General features: G+C 43.1%; 1 protein-coding gene across 1 annotated transcript; it reads right to left on the reverse strand.

The window, feature by feature from the left end:
* Positions 1-1,027: 1,027 nt before the first annotated feature.
* Positions 1,028-23,785, reverse strand: gch1 (GTP cyclohydrolase 1). The gene is made up of 6 exons (XM_041848316.1): positions 23,254-23,785; positions 18,523-18,632; positions 16,389-16,444; positions 2,758-2,789; positions 2,234-2,318; positions 1,028-1,764 (listed from the first exon to the last, which is right to left on the reverse strand). Exons 1-6 carry the CDS (start codon positions 23,624-23,626, stop codon positions 1,638-1,640), a joined length of 783 nt encoding a protein of 260 aa, XP_041704250.1. The 5' UTR covers positions 23,627-23,785; the 3' UTR covers positions 1,028-1,637.
* Between the last annotated feature and the right edge of the window lie 643 nt (positions 23,786-24,428).

A 24,428-nucleotide genomic window follows, 5' to 3' on the forward strand; every position in this document is an offset into this window, starting at 1 on the left:
CATTCACGGTAAACGCTGCATACACTGACTGCACACAACATTAAGAACACCTTCCTAAAATGAGATGAGTTGAGTGCACCACCCCCTCCCCCCACCCTCAGAACAGACTCAATTCGTCGGGGAATGGACTCTACAAGGTGTCAAAGGCGTTCCACGGGGATGCTGGCCCATGTTGACTCCAATGCTTCCCACAGTTGTGTGAAGTTGGCTGGATGTCCTTTGGGTGGTGGACCATTCTTGATACGCACGGGAAACTGTTGAGCATGAAAAGCAGAGCAGCATTGCAGTTCTTGACACAATAAAACCGGTGCGCCTGGCACCTACTATCATACCCTGTTCAAAGGGCACTTAAATCTCATCTTGCCCATTCACCGTCTGAATGGCACACACACACAATCCATATCTCAATTGTCTCAAGGCTTAAAAATAATTATTTAAACTGTCTCCTCCCCTTCATCTACACTGATTGAAGTCGATTTAACAAGTGACACCAATAAGGGATCATAGCTTTCACCTGGTCAGTCTGTCATGGAAAGGTGTTCTTAATGTTTTGTTATGTCGGCTCAATCGCAAATTACCGTATTTTCCGCACTATAAGGCGCACCGGAGTATAAGCCGCAGCAGCTAAATTGAATGATATTGAATGATGTGTACATATATAAGCCGCACTGGACTATAAGCCGCAGGTGTTTTAATGTTTAATTACCATATGTAAGGGTTCGTGCACAGAGGGGATTGTCGGGAAAGAGACAAACTGTCTCGCTCTCGTAATGTCTGTCTGTCTTCCTCTCGTTCTGTCTCTCGTTCTGTCTCTCGTACCACTCTCGGTTCCACTTTTACTTTTGCGCGCTACCTGTCTCACTCTTTTCCGGCCTCCAGCTTTTCCTGCTGGAGCCCGCCGCTTAAAGGTGGGGGGCGCGGACCGGTCATAGAGCCCATAGAGTTAAAGTTGGTGGACTGTAACCTGTAAAATCCATAGATTTAGGAGGTCTTCTAGTGGCCGTTAGCTGTAAAAATCCATAGATTAGCCGCACCGTTATATAAGCCGCAGGGTCGAAAAATGGGAAAAAAGGCGCGGCTTATAGTCCGAAAATTACGGTACCTTTAAATGTATATAGTGGAACCTATAATGCTTCAGCTTTACAGATTTAATAGAGCCCTAAGACTGACATATGGTCCTACTGGGCCTAGCTTATGTGGATAAAAATATCTTGCAAAAATATATCAGGAAAAAAGTAAAGAATAAAATAAAAATTGATAAAATATTGATGTTAGGATGTTTCTATGTAGGTGCAAGTATCTTTACCGTATTTGGTAGTTCAATCCGGATAAAAGTCCTTTAAATTAAGCAACCATAAACACTAATCATTGAGCCACCTGACAGACACCATTTAGTAAGACTGCCATGTACACACACAGCTATGTCATGTGACCATGTGATGTGTGTGATGATTTGGAAGGGGGTGGAGGGATGGACTAAAACACACACACCCACAACTCACAGACACACCCACAACTCACAGACACACCCAGCAAGCCTGGACTCTAGGCTTCGTACAGAGATTGCTGTGCCAGGCGACAGGGAGAGAGGGGTCTGAGTTGGGCTGGGCAGCAGGTTTGTGGGCCAGCCGTCCCTCTCAGCTCCTGATGAGGGTGAGGAACTCGTCCCGTGTCTTGGGGTCCTCCCGGAACACCCCCAGCATGGTGCTGGTCACAGTCTTGCTGTTCATCTTCTGCACCCCCCTCATCACCATGCACATGTGACTGTACGCAGGAAGGAGGAGGAAAGATAAAATGCATCATTATACATTGCTGTTATAGTTATTAGATTTGGGTGTATGAGAAATGTCCTGTTTGTGACGCATTGAAGATTGTCCAGATATAACCTCGCACAGTATATTTGGTTTCATTTGTGTGCGTTTGTGTTTTGACTGCCATAATTGCGTCGGCAATAAGGTACTTTTGCCTCTGTGGGTAAACTTGAACCAAATAGGGTCACCTTAAAAATGGACAGAAATATTGTCCAGAAACTACCTCATTGGGAAGAGAAAGGGCACACCTCGTGAGCAAAAGCATATTGTTTTCCTAAAACGAAGGATTTGTTAATATGAATTTATGTGTATGCACCATCCAGCTAACATTCAAGCCACATTTTTCCACAGTGCATCTTTAATGTCTGTTTGTATGGGGCTGTTAATATCAGTGGTGAGCGAAAAGAGAGAGAGAGACATACGTTGCCTCGATGACGACGCCCACCCCGGCAGGCTGCAGAGCTTCAGTGATCGCCACAGCGATTTGTTTGGTCAACCGCTCTTGAACTGAAAGAGAACAGACAGATAAACACGGTCCAAGTCAGAGAGCAAACTCAAACATGATATGTGACATGATCGACCATGACATGGCAGGTTACCGTTTGTTCTAGGTAACAACACTTACCAGGCTGTCAACCAACTGACCATCTCTAAAAAGGACAATGTGGGAATAAAAATAATCCACGATTTGAATTGTAATGCAATTAATAAAATAAGTTGCTACTGTAGTAATTAGTGTAAGTATACACGTATGAGACAGTGCAACTTAATGTAAAGTGCTACTTAAAATAGAAAAATATAATATTATTATTATTATTATTATTATTATTATTATTATTATTATTATTGTCTTTGAGACAGAATAACAAAAGCTCTATGTGCAGCTCATTTTATTGTCCATCAACTCTCGAGAGTATAAATTAATTGTTAAAATGTCTGGTAATACCTTGCAGTCGACGGCTGTAGATTTCAACAATCCTGGGGAGAGATTAGGGGAAAAGGCAAGGGGGAAAATACTTTCATTACATGAGAACACCCAAGTGGCAAGATTTACAGTGAGGCAAAGAGGCTTACATTGTCAAAGGGGGATTACACATTCTTCAGGGACAGAGTGGAGAATGGAAAGAGACATGAGAGCTCTTCACAACAGAGGTCACATTTTACAGTGTCAGTCAAATATGTTGATTTGGATTGGCTCGGACAGGTTGAAGTTTCTAAGAGCTGTTGTAATTTGTGTGTTTAAAGAACAGACTCAATCAAATCCATCACAGCATTGATTAAACAGAATTTTTGCATACATGATAACTTTGGGAAATCTTGGGATGCATCCATCTGTAATAGGACTTTATCTGCTACAGTGTTCTTCAGGACCCATAATAATGTGATTTAATATGAATATTGGGTTAAAAAGTGCTATTTTTATTGTGTACATTCTGCAATGAGTCTGATTTCAATAAGCCCCAAGTCAACATACAGTGCCTTCAGAAAGTATTCATACTCCTTGACTTATTCCACATTTTGTTGTGTTATAGCCTGAATTCAAAATGGATTACACATTTTTTCCCCCTCAATTATCTACACACAATACCCCCTCCTAATGACAACGTGAAAACACGTTTTAGATTTTTTTTGCAAATGTATTAACAATTAAATACAGAAATATCTAATTTACATAAGTATTCACACCCCCGAGTCAATACTTTGTAGAAGCTCATTTGGCAGTGATAACAGCTGTGTCTTTCTGGGTAAGTCTAAGAACTTTCCACACTTGGATTGTGCAACATCTGCCCATTATTCTTTTCAAAATTCTTCAAGCTCTGTCACATTGGTTGTTGATCATTGATAGACAACCATTTTCAGGTTTTGTCATAGATTTTCAAGTAGATTTAAGTCAGAACTGTAATTCGGCCACTCAGGAACATTCACAGTCTTCTTGGTAAGCAACTCCAGTGTAGGTTTGGCCTTGTGTTTTAGGTTATTGTCCTGCACTGTTTGGTGGAAAACAGACAACCAGGTTTTCCTCTAGGACTTTGCCTGTGCTTAGCTCCAGTCCGTTTCTTTTTTATCCTGAAAAACTCCCCAGTCCTACATGATGCAGTCACCACTATGCTTGAAAATATGGAGAGTGGTACTCAGTAATGTGTTGTATTGGATTGGCCCCAAACATAACTTTGTATTCAGGAGAAAAAGTTAATTGCTTTGCCACATTTTTTACAGTATTACTTTAGTGCCTTGTTGCAAACAAGATGCATGTTTTGGAATATTTGTATTATGTACAGGCTTCTTTGTCACTCTGTCAATTAGGTTAGTATTGTGGAGTAACTACAATGTTGTTGATCCATCCTCAGTTCTCCCATCACAGCCATTAAACTCTGTAACCGTTTTAAAAAGTCACCATTGGCCTCATGGTGAAATCCCTGAGCGGTTTCCTTCCTCTACAGCAACGGAGTTAGGAAAGACGCCTGTGTCTTTGTAGTGACTGGGTGTATTGATACACCATCCAAAGTGTAATTAATAATAACATCACCATGCTCGAAGGGATATTCAATGTCTGCTTTGCGAGGCATTGGAAAACCTCCTGGTCTTTGTGGTTGAATCTGTGTTTGAAATTCACTGCTCGACTGAGGGACCTTACATATAATTGTGTGTGTGGGGTACAGAGATGAGGTAGTCATTCAAAAATCATGTTAAACACTATTATTTCACACAGCGTCAGTCCAAGCAACATATGACTTGTTAAGCACATTTTTACTCCTGAACTTATTTAGGCTTGCCATAACAAAGGGGTTGAATTGTTGACTCAAGACATTTCAGCTTTTCATTTTTAATTAATGTATTACATTTTTTACTAAAATGTTACATTCAGGCTGTAACAACAATATGTGGAATAAGTCATGGGGTGTGAATACTTTCTGAAGGCACCGTCCATACAGATGTAGGAACTTGAAATGTGAATTATAATTAATAGACATTTGTTGTAGGGGTTGATTTGATACATTTTTCGTATCAGGAAATCAAGTCTGACATTTTAAAGTGGAAATTACAAACTTTAGAAGCCTTTTTAAAACCTTGAATAGACCACAAGTTTCAATTTCCTGCTGTACAGGAACATTCTCAGCAACAAAAGTGATCAAATTAAGATCCTATATCTGTACCACATCCTATATTTATCCTCTCTTTCTGGTACTTTTCTAGGAGAGAGTGTGGTATTCTGTGGCAGTCACACTGACAACCAGTTGCAAGTTTCACCCTCCAGTGAGTCAATGTGAGTAGCAGAGCAGTGGATCACGCTCGCCTTATCATAGCCTGACTTCCCTTCCCCTTTGACCCAATGCTCTTTTACAAACATGCCCTCTCCTATCGCTGCAGCTCTGTCACTTGGCACAGCAAAATGCCACAGAACAAGAGGATTACGAAGACTTTCAAATGGGCGGATGCATCGATATGAAGGGATAAAACTGTTGCATCCTTCTCAAAAGAAGCACATTTTGGAGGTTTTGGGTGCAACGCCTTTCAGAGCTCAATTCATATAAAATCAAATCTAATAAAATTGTATTTGTCACATGCTTCGTAGACAACAGGTGTAGACTAACCGTGAAATGCTTTCTTGCGGGTCCATTTCCAACAATGCAGAGTTAGATATTTTTTAAAATAAAAATAGTCACAAGGAATAAATACAGTGAATAATGAATTAAATAACATGGCTATACATTGAGTGTACAAAACATTAGAGACACGTAATCTTTCCATGACAGACTGACCAGGTGAATCCAGGTGAAAGCTATGATCCCTTATTGATGTCACTTGTTCAATCTACTTCAATCAGTGCAGATGAAGGGGAGGAGACAGGTTAAAGAAGGATTTTTAAGCCTCGAGACAACTGAGACATGGATTGTGTATGTGTGCCATTCAGAGGGTGAATGTGCAAAACAAAAGATTTAAGTGCCTTTGAACGGCGTATGGTAGTAGGTGCCAGGCGCGCCGGTTTGAGTGTGTCAAGAACTGCAACGCTGCTGGGTTTTTCACGCTCAACAGTTTCCCGTGTGTGTCAAGAATAGTCCACCACCCAAAGAACATCCAGCCAACTTGACAACTGTGGGAAGCATTGGAGTCAACATGGGCCTGCATTCCTGTGGAACGCTTTCGACACCTTGTAGAGTCCATGCCCTGATGAATTGATGCTCTTATGAGGGCAAAAGGGGGTGCAACTCAATTTCATGAAGGTGTTCCTAATGTTTTGTACACTCAGTGTGTGAGTAGAAAGTAAGTTGGCTATATACAAGGAGTACCAGTAACTAGTCGATGTGCATGGGTAGGAGGTAATTGAGGTTGGTAGCTATGTACTGTGCATATAGGTAGGGGTAAAGTGACTAGGCAACAGGATACATAATTGCCAGTAGCAGTAGTGTATGTGGTGAGTGTTAAAGTATGTGTGTGCATGTTGTGTGGGTGTGGGCATATGTAGTGTGTGTATACACACACACAGTTGAAGTCGGAAGTTTACATTCACTTAGGTTGGAGTCATTAAAACTCATTTTTCAACCACTCCACAAATTTCTTTTTAACAAACTATAGTTTTGGCAAGTCGGTTAGGACATCTACTTTGTGCATGACACAAGTAATTTTTCCAACAATTGTTTACAGACAGATTATTTCACTTAATTCACTGTATCACAATTCCAGTGGGTCAGAAGTTTACATACACTAAGTTGACTGTGCCTTTAAACAGCTTGGAAAATTCCAGAAAATGATGTCATGGCTTTAGAAGCTTCTGATAGGCTAATTGACATAATTTGAGTCAATTGGCGGTGTACCTGTGGCTGTATTTCAAGGCCTACCTTCAAACTCAGTGCCTCTTTGCTTGACATCATGGGAAAATCAAAAGAAATCAACCGACCTCAGAAAAAGAATTGTAGACCTCCACAGGTCTGGTTCATCCTTGGGAGCAATTTCCAAATGCCTGAAGGTACCATGTTCATCTGTACAAACAATAGTATGCAAGTATAAACACCATGGGACCACGCAGCCGTCATACCGCTCAGGAAGGAGACGCGTTCTGTCTCCTAGAGATGAACGTACTTTGGTGTGAAAAGTGCAAATCAATCCCAGAACAACAGCAAAGGACCTTGTGAAGATGCTGGAGGAAACAGGTACAAAAGTATCTATATCCACAGTAAAACGAGTCCTATATCGACATAACCTGAAAGGCCGCTCAGCAAGGAAGAAGCCACTGCTCAAAAAACGCCTTAAAAAAGCCAGACTACGGTTTGCAACTGCACATGGGGACAAAGATCGTACTTTTTGGAGAAATGTCCTCTGGTCTGATGAAACAAAAATATAACTGTTTGGCCATAATGACAATCGTCATGTTTGGAAGAAAAAGGGGATGACTTGCAAGCCGAAGAACACCATCCCAAACGTGAAGCACGGGGGTGGCCGCATCATGCTGTGGGGGTGCTTTGCTGCAGGAGGGACTGGTACACTTCACAAAATAGATGGCATCATGAGGAAGGAAAATTATGTGGATATATTGAAGCAACATCTCAAGACATCAGTCACGAAGTTAAAGCTTGGTCGCAAATGGGTCTTCCAAATGGACAATGACCCCAAGCATTCTTCCAAAGTTGTGGCAAAATGGCTTAAGGGCAACAAAGTCAAGGTATTGGAGTGGCCATCACAAAGCCCTGACCTCAATCATATAGAAAATGTGTTGTGGGAAGGCTACCCGAAATGTTTGACCCAAGTTACCAGTCAAAAGTTTGGACACACCTACTCATTCTAGGGTTTCTCTTTATTTTTACTATTTTCTACATTGTAGAATAATAGTGAAGACATTAAAACTATGAAATAACACATATGGAATCATGTAGTAACCAAAAAAAGTGTTTAGAAAGAACAGTCTGTGCTTGGGTGGCTGGAGTCTGACAAGGCCCCTAACACTTTTTTTTTTTTTATGATCATGGCCTTATTTCTATTACAGCATATTGGATGACTGATTCATATTCCATTCACACAGCTCAATGTAACAGTGATAGGTTTAGGCTACTACATGATACTCTAATTTTCCCTATACCCATCATGAGGTTGCTACAACCTAGACTGCGATTGAAAGTTTACAACGTAGGTGCACAGGTCGAGAGAAAATGTTTTAGTAATCAAGGTGACAGTGACATATTCAATAACGCCTTGCACAAACTCGCCTGCATTTAGCTGATCTAGGGTGTAATCATTAGTCCAAACAGCTGCAAACAAGAGTTTCTATTGGACAAATTCAGGTATGTTTATTCCCGTTTTGTTCCGTTTGCTTCCATTTAAGAAATGCTTTTCAAAAGTATCAGCAGAATGAATACACTCCTAATCACCCGCTAACATAGTCCACTTTAATAGCAGCCACATACAAACAGGATGATCACTTTGCTCGTCGTATAATTCCTTCTCACATCTACGCGCTATTCTGTGACCAGGCGAAAAAATATTTCCTAGCCAAACCTTCATACCATAACCGCTACACACAGCTTACATCGATGTCACCATATTAGCTAACAACATAGTTACTAGAACTAACGTGTTAGTAAACCCACTACAATCATGCAGTACATTGTACAGCAAGCAGTTTAGCAGTTACACTGGCGGGCCCGGGTTGCAATACATTTATAAAACCAAAAGCTTACCTTGACTTGGATGAGTTCCAGTGTTGGATAGCCAAAGGCAGCTAGCTAACATAGCATCCCTATGTGTTTGAGTAAGCGAAACTAGCTAGCTACATTCGCTAGCTAAGTAACGTTAAAGCGACCCAACCAAATTCACATAGAAATGTGTGTTATACACTGAACAAAAATATTAACGCAACATGACTTACAGTTCATATAAAAGAAAATCAGTCAATTGAAATAAATTCATTAGGCCCTAATCTATGGATTTCACTGCTGGAAATACAGATATGCATCGGTTGGTCACAGATACTTTTTTTTAAAAAGTAGGGGGTGGATTAGAAAACCAGTCACTACCCTGGCGTTACAAGCACCATGCTCTACCAATTGAGCTACAGAGGACCACGACATGTCTGTTGAGTATGCAGGCCATGGAAGAACTGGGACATTTTTAGCTTCCAGGAATTGTGTACAGACGGCGGCAGATGAATGGCACGACAATGGGCCTCAGGATCTCGTCACGGTTGCTCTGTGCATTCAAATTGCCATCGATAAAATGCAATTGTGTTTGTTGTCTGTAGCTTATGCCTGCCCATACCATAACCCCACCATGGGGCACTCTGTTCACAACATTGACATCAGCAAACCGCTCGCCCACACGACACCATCTGTCCGGTACAGTTGAAACTGGGATTCATCTGTGAAGAGCACACTTCTCCAGCGTGCCAGTGGCCATCGTAGGTGAGCATTTGCCCAGGGGCAAATGTCGGTTACGACGCCGAACTGCAGTCAGGTCAAGACGCTGGGGAGGACGACAAGCACGCAGATGTCCTTCCTTGAGACGGTTTCTGAAAGTATGTGCAGACGTTCTTCGGTTGTGCAAACCCACAGTTTCATCAGCTGACCGGGTGGCTGGTCTCAGACGATCCCGCAGGTGAAGAAGCCAGATCTGGCGTGGTTACACGTGGTCTACGGTTGTGAGGCCGGTTGGACGTACTGCCAAATTCTCTAAAACAATGTTGGAGGTGGCTTATGGTAGAGAAATTAACATTAAATGATCTGGCAACAGCTCTGATGGACATTCCTGCAGTCAGCATGACAATTGCACACTCTCTCAAATCTGTGGCATTGTGTTGTGTGACAAAACGACACATTTTAGAGTGGTCTTTTATTGTCCCCAGCATTATCATGCTGTTTAATCAGCTTCTTGATATGCCACACCTGTCAAGTGGATGGATTATCTTGGCAAAGGAGAAATGCTCACTAACAGGGATGTAAACAAATTTGGGCACAAAATTAGAGAAATAAGCTTTTTGTGCGTATAGAAGATTTCTGGGATCGTTTATTTCAGCTCATGAAACATGGGACCAACACATTACATGTTGCGTTTATATTTTTGTCCAGTATAGATCTGTCATTATCATTGAAAGAAAGTCTAAAAAGCGGTAGATCTGTTCTATGCGCGCTATTTCTATGCTTCCCGTTCTGAACCGTTACTTTCGGTTTTGTACACCAGCTTCAAAACAGCTGAAAATACAATATTTATGGTTATGGAAAATATATTTCACAGCGGTTTAGATGGTACAATGATTCTCTACACCAGTGTTTCCCAACCCTGGTCCTAGAATACCCCCAACAATATACATTATTGTTTTAGCCCTAGACAAACACACCTCATTCAGCTCATTGAGGGCTTGATGATTTGTTGACAAGTTGAATCAGTTGTGCTTGTCCAGGGTTACAATAAAAATGTATACCGTTGGGGGTACTCGAGGACCAGGGATGGGAAACACTGCTCTACATTAAAAAAACAAACATTTTTAGTCATTTAGCAGATGCTCTTATCCAGAGCGACTTACAGTTAGTGAGTGCATACATTTTCATACTGGCCCCCTGTGGGAATCGAACCCACAACCCTGGCGTTGCAAACGCCATGCTCTACCAACTGTGCAGTGGAACTGACTTCTAGGTCAAGAGTTGCGTTTGAGGGCTCAACACTATACTTGCTTGTTTTGTCACATAAACTGAAACTATTAGAATTTGCTAACACTTAACACCCAGCATCATAACATATTATGACATGTCAAAACCATGTCATAATAGCTGTCATAACCTGTTATAATATGGTCATAACACTGTCATGACACATTTTAGACCTGTTGTGACATATATTGCGTTATTTCATGGCTGATTATGACACCTACATAAGAGTGTCAAAACCCACCACACAAGGCAAAACATTCCCTTACACCATAGCCTACTTGTCAACAGTATGTTTATGTTGTATAATTTTTGTTTTAATTGACCATATAAAATTATCATTCTAATTGCGCACACATTGATGTCAGACATGCACCTACCCTAATGCTCTGTTGCTGATGACTGGGATGAACGCAGGAGCAGATTTCAAGACACCCTCTTTTTGACTGATGACTGACATAAGGGCCTGTACATAATAGGCCTATCTGGTTTATATGATTATGATGGTCATAATGCTTCTTGACAGTGTCATAAAGTGTATTTTCTTAGTCCAAGTAAAGTGACACAGGATGGTCATAATGCTTCATGACAGTGTTATAAAGTGTATTTTCTACAAGTTATTTAAAATATGATGAAAAAAACATGGATCGTAACGGATTCATTACAATAACAACAAAATGATTTTAGAAACAAACTTTTTGGCAGGGAAAAAAATAATTTGAATAAATGTGGGTTTTAACACTCTTATGTAGGCGTCACAACCAGCCATAAAATAACGTAATGTATGTCCCAACAGGGATACAAATATGGGTCATGACAGTGTTATGACCAAATTATGACAAGTTATGTCAGCTGTTATGACATGGTTATGACTGTCATAACGTGTTATGACACTGGGTGTCAAGTAGAGTGTTACCAAGAATTTTAGCAACCAGGAAATGGCGGAGCGATTTCTGCATAGTGCATCTTTAAGTGAAAGTGAAAAAAATACAATGAAATATAGCTAGCCCTCTTGCTCTCACTTCCCCTTAAATTAATTTGTTAAAAACTGTTCAACTATTGTCTTTCTCTCTCTTTGAGGCAACTACTCACCACATTTTATGCACTGCAGTGCTAGCTAGCTGTTGCTTATGCTTTCAGTACTAGATTAATTCTCTGATCCTTTGATAGGGTGGACAACATGTCAGTTCATGCTGCAAGAGCTCTGATAGGTTGGAGGACGTCCTCCGGACGTTGTCATCATTACTGTGTAAGTCTATGGAAGGGAGTGAGAACCATGAGCCTTCTAGGTTTTGTATTGAAGTCAATGTACCCAGAGCAGGACGGAAACTAGCCGTCCTCCGGCTACACCATGGTGCTATGAGGCGATAATCATTTAGACAGGTTACCTTGGCGTTCTTGGGCACAGGAACTATGGTGGTCTGCTAGAAACATGTAGGTATTACAGACTGGGTTAGGGAGAGGTTGAAAATGTCAGTTTAGACACTTGCCAGCTGGTCAGCACATGCTCTGAGTACGCGTCCTGGTAATCAGTCTGTGGTCTTGTTTTAAAAAATCTCACGTCGGCTGCGGTGAGCGTGATGACACAGTCGTCCGTAACAGCTGGTGCTCTCACGCATGGTTGAGTATTGCTTGCCTCAAAGCGAGCATAGAAGGCATTTAGCTCGTCTGGTAGGCTTGTGCCACTGGGCAGCTCATGGCTGGGTTTCCCTTTGTAATCCGTGATAGTTTGCAAGCCCTGCCACATCAGACGAGCATCAGAGTAGGTTTAGTAGGATTTGATCTTAGTCCTATATTGTTCGTCAATGGCCGTTGTGGGGTTTCTTATAAGCGTCCGGTTTAGTGTCCCACTCCTTGAAAGCACTTATTAATGAAGCTGGTGACTGAAGTGGTAAACTCATCATGCCATTGGATGAATCCCAGAACATATTCCTGTCTGTGTTAGCAAAACAGTCCTGTAGCTTAGCATGCGCTTCATCGGACCACTTCCAAATTTAGCGTGTCACTGGTACTTCCTGTTTGAGTTTTTGCTTGTAAGCAGGAATCAGGAGGATAGCGTTATGGTCAGATTTGCCAAATGAAGGGCGAGCTTTGTATGAGTCTCTGTATGTGGAGTAAAGGTGATCTAGAGTTGTTTTCGCTCTAGTTGCACAGGTGACATGATGGTAAAAATTAGGTAAAACTGATTTGTTTTCCTGCATTAAAATAACCGGCAACTAGGAGCACTGCCTCTGAATGAGTATTATGGCCCTATATAGCTCGTTGAGTGCAGTCTTAGTGCCAGCATCGGTCTGTGGTGGTAAGTAGACAGCTACGAAAAATATAGATGAAAACTCTTGGTAAATAGTGTGGTCTACAGGTTATCATGAGGTATTCTAAGTCAGACAAGCAGAACCTCGAGACTTCCTCAATATTAAAGATTGCGCTCCAGCTTTTGTTAACAAAGACGCACACGGCCTCCCGAGTGGCGCAGCGGTCTAAGGCACTGCATCGCATTGCTTGAAGCATCACTACAGATCCAGGTTCGATCCCAGGCTGTGTCATAACCGGCTGTGACCGGGAGTCCCATAGGGCGGCGCACAATCGGCCCAGCGTCATCTGGGTTAGGGGAGTGTTTGGCCGGGGGGGCTTTACTTGGCTCATCGTGCTCTAGTGACTCCTTGTGGCAGGCCGGGCGCCTGCAGGCTGACTTTGGTCGTCAGTTGAACAGTGTTTCCTCCGACACATTACTGCAGCTGGCTTCCGGGTTATGTGGGCGGATGTTAAGGAGCGCGGTTTGGCAGATCATGTTTCGGAGGATGCATGACTCGACCTTCGCCTCTCCCGAGGCCATTGGGGAGTTGCAGCGATGAGACAAGATTGTAATTGGATCGCAATTGGATATCACGAAATTGGGGATACAAATAATTATACACACATATATATATATATATATATATATATATATATACACACACAGTACCAGTCAAAGGTTTGGACACACCTACTCATTCAAGGGTTTTTCTTTAAATTTTACTATTTTCTACATTGTAGAATAATAGTGAAGACATCAAAACATTGAAATAACACATATGGAATCATGTAGTAACCAAAAAAAGTGTTAAACAAATCAAAATATATTTTATATTTGAGATTCTTCAAAGTAGCCACCCTTTGCCTTGATGACAGCTTTGCACACTCTTGGCATTCTCGCAACCAGCTTCATGAGGAATGCTTTTCCAACAGTCTTGAAGGAGTTCCCACATATGCTGAGCACTTGTTGGCTGCTTTTCCTTCACTCTGCGGTCCAACTCATCCCAAACAATCTCAATTGGGCTGAGGTCAGGTGATTGTGGAGGCCAGGTCATATGATGCAGCACTCCATCACTCTCCTTCTTGGTCAAATAGCCCATACACAGCCTTGAGGTGTGTTGGGTCATTGTCCTGTTGAAAAACAAATGAGAGTCCCACTAAGCGCAAACCAGATGGGATGGCGTTTTGCTACAGAATGCTGTGGTAGCCATGCTGGTTAAGTGTGCCTTGAATTCTAAATAAATCACAGACAGTGTCACCAGCAAAGCACCCCCACACCTCCATGCTTCACGGTGGGAACCACACATGCAGAGATCATCCATTTACCTACTCTGCGTCTCACAAAGACAACGGTTTGAACCAAAAATCTCAAATTTGGACTCATCAGACCAAAGGACAGATTTCCACCGGTCTAATGTCCATTGCTCGTGTTTCTTGGCCCAAGCAAGTCTCTTCTTATTATTGATTGTCCTTAGTAGTGGTTTATTTGCAGAAATTCAACCATGAAGGCCTGATTCACGTAGTCTCCTCTGAACAGTTGATGTTGAGATGTGTCTGTTACTTGAACTCTGTGAAGCATTTATTTGGGCTGCAATTTCTGAGGCTGGTAACTCTAATGAACTTATCCTCTGCAGCAGAGGTAACTCTGGGTCTTCCTTTCCTGTGGTGGTCCTCATGAGAGCCAGTTTCATCATAGCGCTTGATGGTTTTTGCTACTGCACTTGAAAAAACTTTGAAAGTTCTTGAAATGTTCCATATTGACTGACCTTCATATCTTAAAGTAATAATGGACTGTAGTTTCTCTTTGCTTATTTGAGCTGTTCTTGACATAATATGGACTTGGTCTTTCACCAAATAGGGCCATCTTCTGTATACCACCCCTACCTTGTCACAACACAACTGATTGGCTCAAACGCATTAAGAAGGAAAGAAATACCACAAATTAACTTTTAACAAGGCACACCTGTTAATTGAAATGCATTCCAGGTGACTACCTCATGAAGCTGGTTGAGAGAATGCCAAGAGTGTGCAAAGCTGTCATCAAGGCAAAGGGTGGCTACTTTGAATAATCTCAAATATAAAATATATTTTGATTTGTTTAACACTTTTTTGGTTACTACATGATTCCATATGTGTTACTTCATAGTTTTGATGTCTTCACTATTATTCTACAATGTAGAAAATAGTACAAAATGAAGAGAAACCCTTGAATGAGTAGGTGTTTCCAAACTTTTGACTGGTACTATATCTATCTATCTATCTATATAAAAATAAACACACACCCCCCACCCTTGAGTTTACGAGATGCTGCCGTTCTGTCCTGCCGATGCATAGAAAAACTAGCTAGCTTTATAATAACCAGGTCCTCGTTCAGCCACGTCTACGTGAAGCATAGGATATTACAGTTTTTCAGGTCCCATTGATAGGATAGTCTCGAACGGAGTTCGTCTAGTTTGTTCTCCAGTGATTGTACATTCGCCAATAGAACAGAGGGTAGGGGTGGTTTATTCCCTCTGCCGTAGTTTCATCAGGCTGCCCCCACGTCGGCCTCTATATGGAACGTATTTTCCTCTTCCGAGTGTCAGGGATTAGGGCCTGGTCCTGGGTGAGCAGTATGTCATTGAAGTAGAATTCTTCATCCAAATCGAGGTTAGTGATCACTTTTCTGATATCCAGAAGCTATTTTCAGTCATAGGAAACAATGGCGGAAACTTTATGTACAAAAAAAGTTAAGATGAGCACAAAATAAATAAAAATACAGCATAATTGGTCAGGTGCCCGTAAAACAGACACTATACATGCCAGCGCCATTACCTGAAGTGTACTCTCCAAAATAAAAGTATTGCTGGTATTGTGTTTGTATGGTGAGCACTGGTGTATCAGCGTATGTGCAAACAGAGTGTGAGAGACCATGTGCTAACAGGGTGTGCGCCTGCGTAGCTGCGTACTTCCCTCCAGGGAAGGGAAGTAAGAGTCTGTATTAGTGAAAGGGGCTAAGCCTCAGGTATTGGGGTCAGATGGGATCAGAATCCTCTCGTCACATACACATTCCTTCTAATCAGCTTAAGGCTCCACCCGGAGTGGCCTCTCCACTTAAACAGCATCACAGCAAACACTACTGCTATGCTAAAGCTATGCTACGCGAACGCTACACTGTAGAAGCTAATGTACAGCTAACCCACTAAACCCAGGTTCAGCTCTCTCTGGGCTACAACATGAGTCAGCCTCTTAGTTCATCACTGTGTTGTAGTTCCTATTATTTAATAGGTGACCATATTTTACTGTATTGCCTGAAGGACTATCTAGGAACAGATTACATATTCGTACATGATCATACTGCACACATGGGTTGAGTCTAGGTAATCCCAATCCCTCCAATTTCCTAATATCCAACCCTCCTGTTAGGATTTTTTGTCACAGGAATTCCATACCTTGGTGCGGTTCCCTGGTATACTGACAAGAACTTCAATAGCTAACGATATCCACACTGAAGAAGGCTGTGAAGTCGAAACGTCTTTGTACGCTATCCCCTTTGCAGTAAAAATTATCTTGACCAATCGAAAAAATTAAGTAAGCTTTTTGCGACATTCGTTACATTTTTGTTCATTTCTTTCACAATAGCAAATAAACTATTACACTTTCCATACTGTCTTACCTGGCCAGCTTGCTGAGGCCCAGCACCCTCTTATTGGGGAGGTAGCCTATATGGACCTGGGGGAGAGAAGAGAGACCAATTCTGCCATTAATGATGTCCAAGGTCCGCATTATAGCATATTCATAACAGACAGCAAATCATGTTGCCCCAAATTCTGCACTGCCAAACAGACCCAACTGGCATGACAATGTACAGTATCTCACAGCGGTCGAAGTGGGCTGGATATGACTGAACGGATTCGACCCTGTGTCTCCTGTGTATCATAAGGCGGTTAGCCCGCTGAGCTAAAGCCTAGGCATTAGCTCAGTGAGCGAACACATTTCTTCAGGTCTCAACAAGTTTACTCATCACGTGAATATTTGTATTATATCAGGGTCCCATCATGTGATGAAGGCAAGCTGAACATTTGCTTTCCATTCCACCTTGACGGGCTGCGGCGTGGGAAATGAATCATAAGAAGCGAAGACTAAAGGCAACATTATCTAAAGGCCATCGGAGGAGTGCAGGGGAGGTAAAGGAGTCTGCATCGTGGCTAAATAAGCAGCAGATAAACGCTCAGAAGAGGACCGAGATCTAGGCTCTCCTCCCCATCCGACTGGTGAGCCTGGTACTGGACTCGTACTGCGTATGACTGGAAGGCTAAATGCCCCCCCCTCTCCTTCCACCCATTCCCCACCCACCATCCACTCAAATGTCAGCAGCAATTTGCTGAAACGGGCTGAGAGAAAGGGCATGAATGCAAGGATTTCCCCTCCTCCTCCTCTTTCCCCCCCCCCTCTCTTTCTGCTAGGTTGTGATAAAGTGCATTTCTGAACTGGGTAAAAGAAAAACAGTCACTTCACTTTGAAAAAAAGGGATTCACGTTTGATTCAAAGTGGGGTTCAGAGATGGGCATCATGGTTTTTCAAAGGTATGCGGTGTTAAAGTAGGCCTAACAGCATAGCAGAACAAAAACAAATACCACCTCGTTGTGAGGTGATAAGAGACACTAAAAGTGTTATTAAAAGACAACTGACTGGACGCGCAAAAACATTTGTAAAAATGTACTGCTCTATCCCTGAGCTCGCAGGCAGAAATCGGTGAGTCATTATCGCACTTGGCAATCGGCTCGGATAGATGCGCAGGGAAACATATACGTGTGTGGATAAGAGGAGACTAGCGCTTGTGACGATGACAGGGAGCTATCAGCAGGGGAAGGAGGTGGACGGAAGCAATGTGGACTTCTGACAGCCAACCGCAGACAAACAAACACACACCACAAAGACCAAAACGACTAGTGTGTGTATGTGTCCAAAGAGAGCGCGTGCATAACACTTGCTACCGCTATCATCACGGCCCATTTGCACCGTGAAAAGGATATGAAAAGATTAATGGCCTCCCTCTTTTGTCTTAAATGGCAAACACCTGCAGGGTAAGATGAGGGGAGAATAGAGGGGAGGATGCTAGGTCTACGGTACTAAATGTCAACAGGAGAATTTACAGAGGCAACCGTGTCTCACTTGAATCCCCACTAACTGGATTTCAGTTGATTTGGGATGCGTTCCAAATGGCAGCCTATTGCCAATTTGGTACAAGTAGTGTACTATAAAGGGAATAGGATGCAATTTGGAACGCACACTTGGTCAGTGCCAGTGGCCATTTTTCCTTACCAGTAGTTTAATCACAGCTGGGCTCAAATTACACGCTCATCAGTGGACAAATGCCTTATCAGTGCCCCTGAGGATGTTTCTACATGGGGAGCTGTTATTTTGGGTGTTTAGCAGTGGGGTATTAGGCTAGACGTGAGAGTACAGTAGCCTACTAATTTTATACAAATTGTGGCATCACTTCAGTCACTGAACTAGGCCTACAACTTCAACCTCTCACACAAAGATGTATAAATCAACCATGCAAGCCAAGGTAATATAGAAAGTAGGCCTACTCCTGACTTGTGAACAAGATTGTCTGAGAAGCATTTTAGGTGAGTTAAACATGTGTATAAAAAATTGAATTGTGTTGATATATTGCAGGATCCAACCTAGAAGAGATTCCCCATAATTGGAGATTGTGCATCGTGGACTGGTGTGGGTCTGGGGTGCAGATAGAGTCATAGGGGCAAGTGTGTGTATGTGTGTGCGTGTACATGCAATCTTACCCTTCCAAAGATGGGCACCAGGTGGTGCTCACACATGGAGAACATGTCGATGTCCTTTACGATCACCATCTCGTCGTGGTCCTCGTCGAAGATGGCGTCGTTCAGCACGTCTGCAGAAGCAAAGAGAAAATGAGTGAGACTGATGAGTGCGAGGACCATCGAGTCGACGCCATACAGCTCCGAGACACTTAACAAGACGCTCAACAGACGAGACCAGACAGCCCTAGCCAACCTAATCACTCACTCTCCCTCCCTCCATCCCATAAGCCATATGCCTGTTTTTCTCTGGCAAACATTGTAATTATATCTCAACCCCCATATAGCCCTACCGCTCTTCCTGTTTGTCATTTTATTTCATTTTCTCTCCTAGCGGAGCTCATATCATCGTTCAAATAAATCCATGGGTTTTTATCTGTTTGTGGCGATGCTCCCTCCTTTCTCCCTGACGGAGGTTTTTAATTTCCTGGCCGCCTATCTACAGAGTTTGGGTCGGGGTGTGAGGTAAAGTTTCCATGGTAACATGGTGAGTGAGCAGACTGCCTGACTTGTTGCTTTAGGGTCCTGCCTTGTTGTTGTGGTTTTGCGTCTTGTCTATACAAGCAGCAGCCGGTTTGGGCACTATGGCGATGAGATCACTGGCTAAACTAACAACAACAACGGTAATAGGTTCTCCATAGGCCGTAGTGTTCGAAAAGTCCACACCATCTCACCAATGTTCGATAACAGACAATGCATGTTTAGGCCTATATGCTGATTGTAAGTCACTCTGGATAAGAGCATCTGCTAAATGACCAAAATGTTAATGTATAGCAGGGGTACTCAAACTACTATTTGAGAAAGTCCACATTACTAAGGACTTAACATGGTCCACACACAACTGCACAGTTATGCAGAGGGAAAGACATGGCATGGGCCCTCGAATCCTCACAAAGTTCTACAGCTGCACCATCGAAAGCATCTTGACTGGCTGAATCACTGCTTGGTATGGCAAATGGACCGCCCTCGACCGCAAAGCGCTACATAGGGTGTTGCGGACAACCCAATACGTCACGGGGGCTCTCTGCCACCAAGGACCTCTATATCAGGCGGTGTCAGAGGAAGGCCAGAAAAATGGCCAAAGAATCCAGCCAACCAAACCACAGACTGTTCACTCTGCTACTGTCCGGGAAACAGTACCGGACCAACATTCCCCATATTATCACGTTATCTTTGTTGCTTTGCGTCGATGGGAAGGGCTCGTAAGCAAGCATTTTGCGGTCAAGTCTACACCCATTGTATTCGGCGCATGTGACAAATAAAAAGAGATTTCACTGAGTTCCTAATATAAATATATTAATTTTTTTGTCAAGACCCGCAGCCTGTATTGACCCAGGTCTGGGTCTGGACCACGGTCCACCGGTTGAGGATGTCTTATGTATAGGATAAGAATGATTAGAATATCAAGTGCAGTTTCACTAGACTAGTTAAACCAAACTGAACAAATGCTGATTTCACATCACTGTTAGAATATTACGATTTCTTGATTGACACCTCTCTGACACATTCAGTAGGTTAGAATGGAGTCATTAAGAACATTGTTATCTGTCGATTGATGATCATATTTGACAGTGCTTAAAGGAACAGTGCTACGGTTTGGGTTTTCCCTCAAGCAGTACTCCAAATGTCCCTCTCCCAGCCCAGTGTGTGCATGCATGTTTTTCCGGTAAAGCTCTACTGATGAATAGAGCATTGTCCCCAGTCCATCTCACCAACCTGAGGGCAGCAGCTGTTCAGAGAACAGTTACCCCTCACCAGACTGGTCCTCTACAAACACACACACACACACACACACACACACACACACACACACACAGCAGGTCATGTGACAGGGCAACAGCAAAAGAACAGGAAATAAAATCAGCATCAACCCAACTAATCTCAGACAAACAACCACACACACACAAATAATGAGTCACTACGGTTACATTACAAATTGTTAGGGTGTCAAGCAGAGGGGTTGAGAGCGCTGGTGGCTGGGTCGGCGTGAACTCTGCTTTCTCTATCCCCCTCTCCCTTTTTCTCTCCTCCTCTCTCCCTTCCTCACTCTACCTTTTTCTCTCCCTCTCTCTCAATCCCCTGAAGCAGTGCGGCCCTGCCCCTTCGCGTCAACACCTAATGAGAAAGAAACACCCTAATGATTGGTTGACAAATAGTGCATCCCACAATGTAGGTGATGGTTGCATGGTGCACTTGGTGAGAAGCATCTGCACCGACTCGAAGGTTCAGCCCTACATCATTCACACTGACTTCCTGTACGCTTGGGGCACTCATAAATTAGTCACTCATTTGCTCACACAAACGTAGAAACACGCATACATTCACACACACGAAAGGCAGGCATGGCCCTTCTGGGAAGGCTTTCCACTAGATGTTGGAGCATTGCTGCGAGGACTTGCTTTAATTCAGCCACAAGCATTAGTGACGTCGGGCACTGATCTTGGGCGATTAGGCCTGGCTTGCCGTCGGCGTTCCAATTCAACCCAAAGGTTGGGGTTGAGGTCAGGGCTCTGTGCAGGCCAGTCAAGTTCTTCCGATCTCGACAAACCATTTCTGTATGGACCTCGCTTTATGCACGAGGGCATTGTCATGCTGAAACAGGAAAGGGCCTTCCCCAAACTATTGCCACAAAGTTGGAGCAAAGAATCGTCTACAATGTCATTGTATGCTGTAGCGTTAGGATTTCCCCTTCACTGGAACTAAGGCGCCTAGCCCGAACCATGAAAAACAGCCCCAGAACATTATCCCTCTTCCACCAAATTTTACAGCTGGCACTATGCATTGGGGCAGGTAGCGTTCTCCTGGCATCCACCTAAACCCAGATTCTTCCGTCGGACTGCCAGATGGTGAAGCGTGATTCATCACTCCAGAGAACGTGTCTCCACTGCTCCAGAGTCTGGCAGTCCAGCCGAAGCTTGGCATTGCGCTCCCGACGAACAGTTATTGTGCTGACTTTGCTTCCAGAGGCAGTTTGGAACTCGGTAGTGAGTGTTGCAACTGAGGACAGACGATTTTTACGCGCTTCAGCACTCGCCGGTCCTGTTCTGTGAGCTTGAGCGGCCTACCACTTCGTGGCTGAGCCGTTGTTGCGCCTAGAAGTTTCCACTTCACAATAACAGCACTTACAGTTGACTGGGGCAGCTCTAGCAGGGCAGAAATTTGACAAACTGACTTGTTGGAAAGGTGGCACGGAGCTCTTCAGTAAGGCCATTCTACTGCCAATGTTGGTCTACGGAGATTGCATGGCTGTGTGCTCGATTTCATACACCTGTCAGCAATTGGTGTGGCTGAAATAGCCAAATCCACTCATTTGAAGGGGGTGTCCACATACTTTTGTAGTGTATATCCATATATCCACTGGCTCAATGTGACAAGGCGAACATGACCACACCTATTGCTTTACCTTTAAAGAGAGACGGTTTCCCGCACACTGATTAAACCTATTCCTGGACTAAAAAGCACTTTGAATGGAGATTCTCCTTTGTTTTTCATCCAGGTTTAATCTGGGTTTGTGAAACTGGCCATAGAAGTTATTCAGCTCTTCGAAATCTTCAATTCAATGACATTACACATTTAAACAAAGGGGTGGTGCAGAATAAGAGCCAATCAAAAAAGGGAGATAACACCACTTGCTTCAGTGCTCCTGAACACACACACATTATATCATCATGACTCTTCACTTTTTGCTGGATTTACTGTTTAGTTCGGCCCCTCACGTTTCCATACCACTCCCACAACACCTCAAACAGGGGGGAAAGAACATAGAGTCCATATAGACCAGACAGAATCTTTGCATTCTCAAGTTATCCCAGATGCATGTTTTTCAGCTAGGGAGGATGAGTGTCACTAACACATTCACTGTGTGTGTCTCTTCAAACGTATTACACAGAACCTTAAAGCGCTCCCCGCGAAACCAACTCCAGATGGGTTACTGGAAGGAGGAGGGGAGGGTGGGGGATAATAATACTGTGAGGGGTAGCTCCACAGCTCCACCACTAAAACAGCCCCAACCATGGAGAACGGAACCAATAAAGTCTGGTCAGGATGACCAGGGGGACTTGTTGAGCCTGGATATGCACGTGAACTGTTTCGTAAGGATGGACAGAGATAGAGGTATTGTGTAGAAAGAGGGATTTCACAGACGGATGAGGGAAAAGTGCATAAATTGAGAATATTAGATACAACACCATATTTCTTGTAGGGTTACTTGTCTATGAATGCATGTTGAACATAATAGATTGTGCATCCTTCCTTCTTGAGGTACTCAACTGCTCTAAATCACATACAATGGTCATTTGAGTGAAGCCTGTCTCTCCAGTGCCAATAATGATTTAAAATGTTGTACTGCACAGCTCTAAATAAGAGTTTGTAGCTCTTATACTGAACATAGCTTTACAAAAAACAATCAAGTTAATTGGATGTGTCTTCTGAAATACCTGACCATAGGCGAAGGATGTAAGAAAGTTGTCCTGTAAAAGTTTGTGTATATAATAGTTAGATCAGCATAATAAATTGCATATTTCTCCTCTCAAAACAGATGTCTTGATTGGAGTTCGGTAGCCTAAGTAAATGACACATAAATGTCTATATTTCAGGTAAATTAAAAGGGGAGTTAAGGTTATCCACGTCACTTTCTTTTTTACAACATAGAAAAGTGTTGACAACTTGGGAAAAGGGCATTCCGAACTGACTCACCTATGATTTTCTCCTGGTAGCCCTTGGTGAAGAACTGCATGGCAGTCGCGGCTCTCCACGGAGTTTTTAGAAGTCCCTGTCTTTGCGGGTCCTCCCCGAGACCCCGGAGAATAGTGGTGTAGGCAGCAGCAAGACTAGGCAAGCTCATCTCATTGTCTTCCATACTTCGGGTGCGCTCATGCTTCCAGCCCTCTACCACGGAGGACCCTGTGTGCGAACTCGACTCACCGGCCGTCCCCGTCCCTTGAGACAGGCCTACCAAGGTCCGGTTGTCTTTTTTTACCAAGCCGTCAATGTGTCCGTTTATTGAACTTTCGTTTGTAGTCTGTCTACTGTCAGCTTCATTCTCGTGACTCTGTTTTGAGCGCTCCATAGTTCAGAATTGACGTAAGGTCTTTTCACTTTTGGAGGATGCGCTTTGCAGTGTTTTCGCTTCGTGGACGCAGCTTTGTTTTGAGTGCACCACCTGCAGAGTACACTGCCGTCACCTGAACGTATCAAAGTACATGAAGCACTCTCAGACGATGGTACCCCATGGCTTTATAAACGATATAATACTCGTGCATTTCTATTGGTCGAGAATTTTGAGGACGTCACGTTCTGTCAGTTGTATGTAAGCCAATGGAGAACATTGCCTGGCTACCCAAACTCCTTTCTCCAGCCAAACGCTACGCCACAACCACGGATGTTAGTTTCTTCTCTGCAATGAGTCTGGCTCTGAGTACCTCCCTGATGATTTCGAGAATGGGAATCCCTTCTAGACCGTCTGATTGGTCCCAGAAACCGATGGGTTGGACCAGAGCCAGAACACATGTGTAAAGCTGCCTTTTGAAAATTCGTCATTGGCTTTGATACTCTGATTGGTTAGGAATCACTGATGACTGTTTTGGCCAATGCCCCTCATTTTGAGGTCACGATAAACCACTTCAATTATGGCAGTCTCTAACCAGGTTTCCAGCCAACCTTTTTATGCTAGTAAAGTACGTCAGATAAAAAACTTCATGCAAGGCCTGATGTTAACAGAACATTTGTCAGTAAGCTTTCCAAATGTTGACAAGGTTATCTTTTTGTGGCGGTAAAATGAATTATGCGAGAAATGTCGGTGGAAACACTTTTATGAGCAAATATTTATATAATAAACATAGTATCAAAGTAAACCTGGAGTGATGACGTGT

The sequence above is a fragment of the Coregonus clupeaformis genome, chromosome 34 (assembly GCF_020615455.1).
Source record: "Coregonus clupeaformis isolate EN_2021a chromosome 34, ASM2061545v1, whole genome shotgun sequence".
Taxonomy (NCBI): domain Eukaryota; kingdom Metazoa; phylum Chordata; class Actinopteri; order Salmoniformes; family Salmonidae; genus Coregonus; species Coregonus clupeaformis.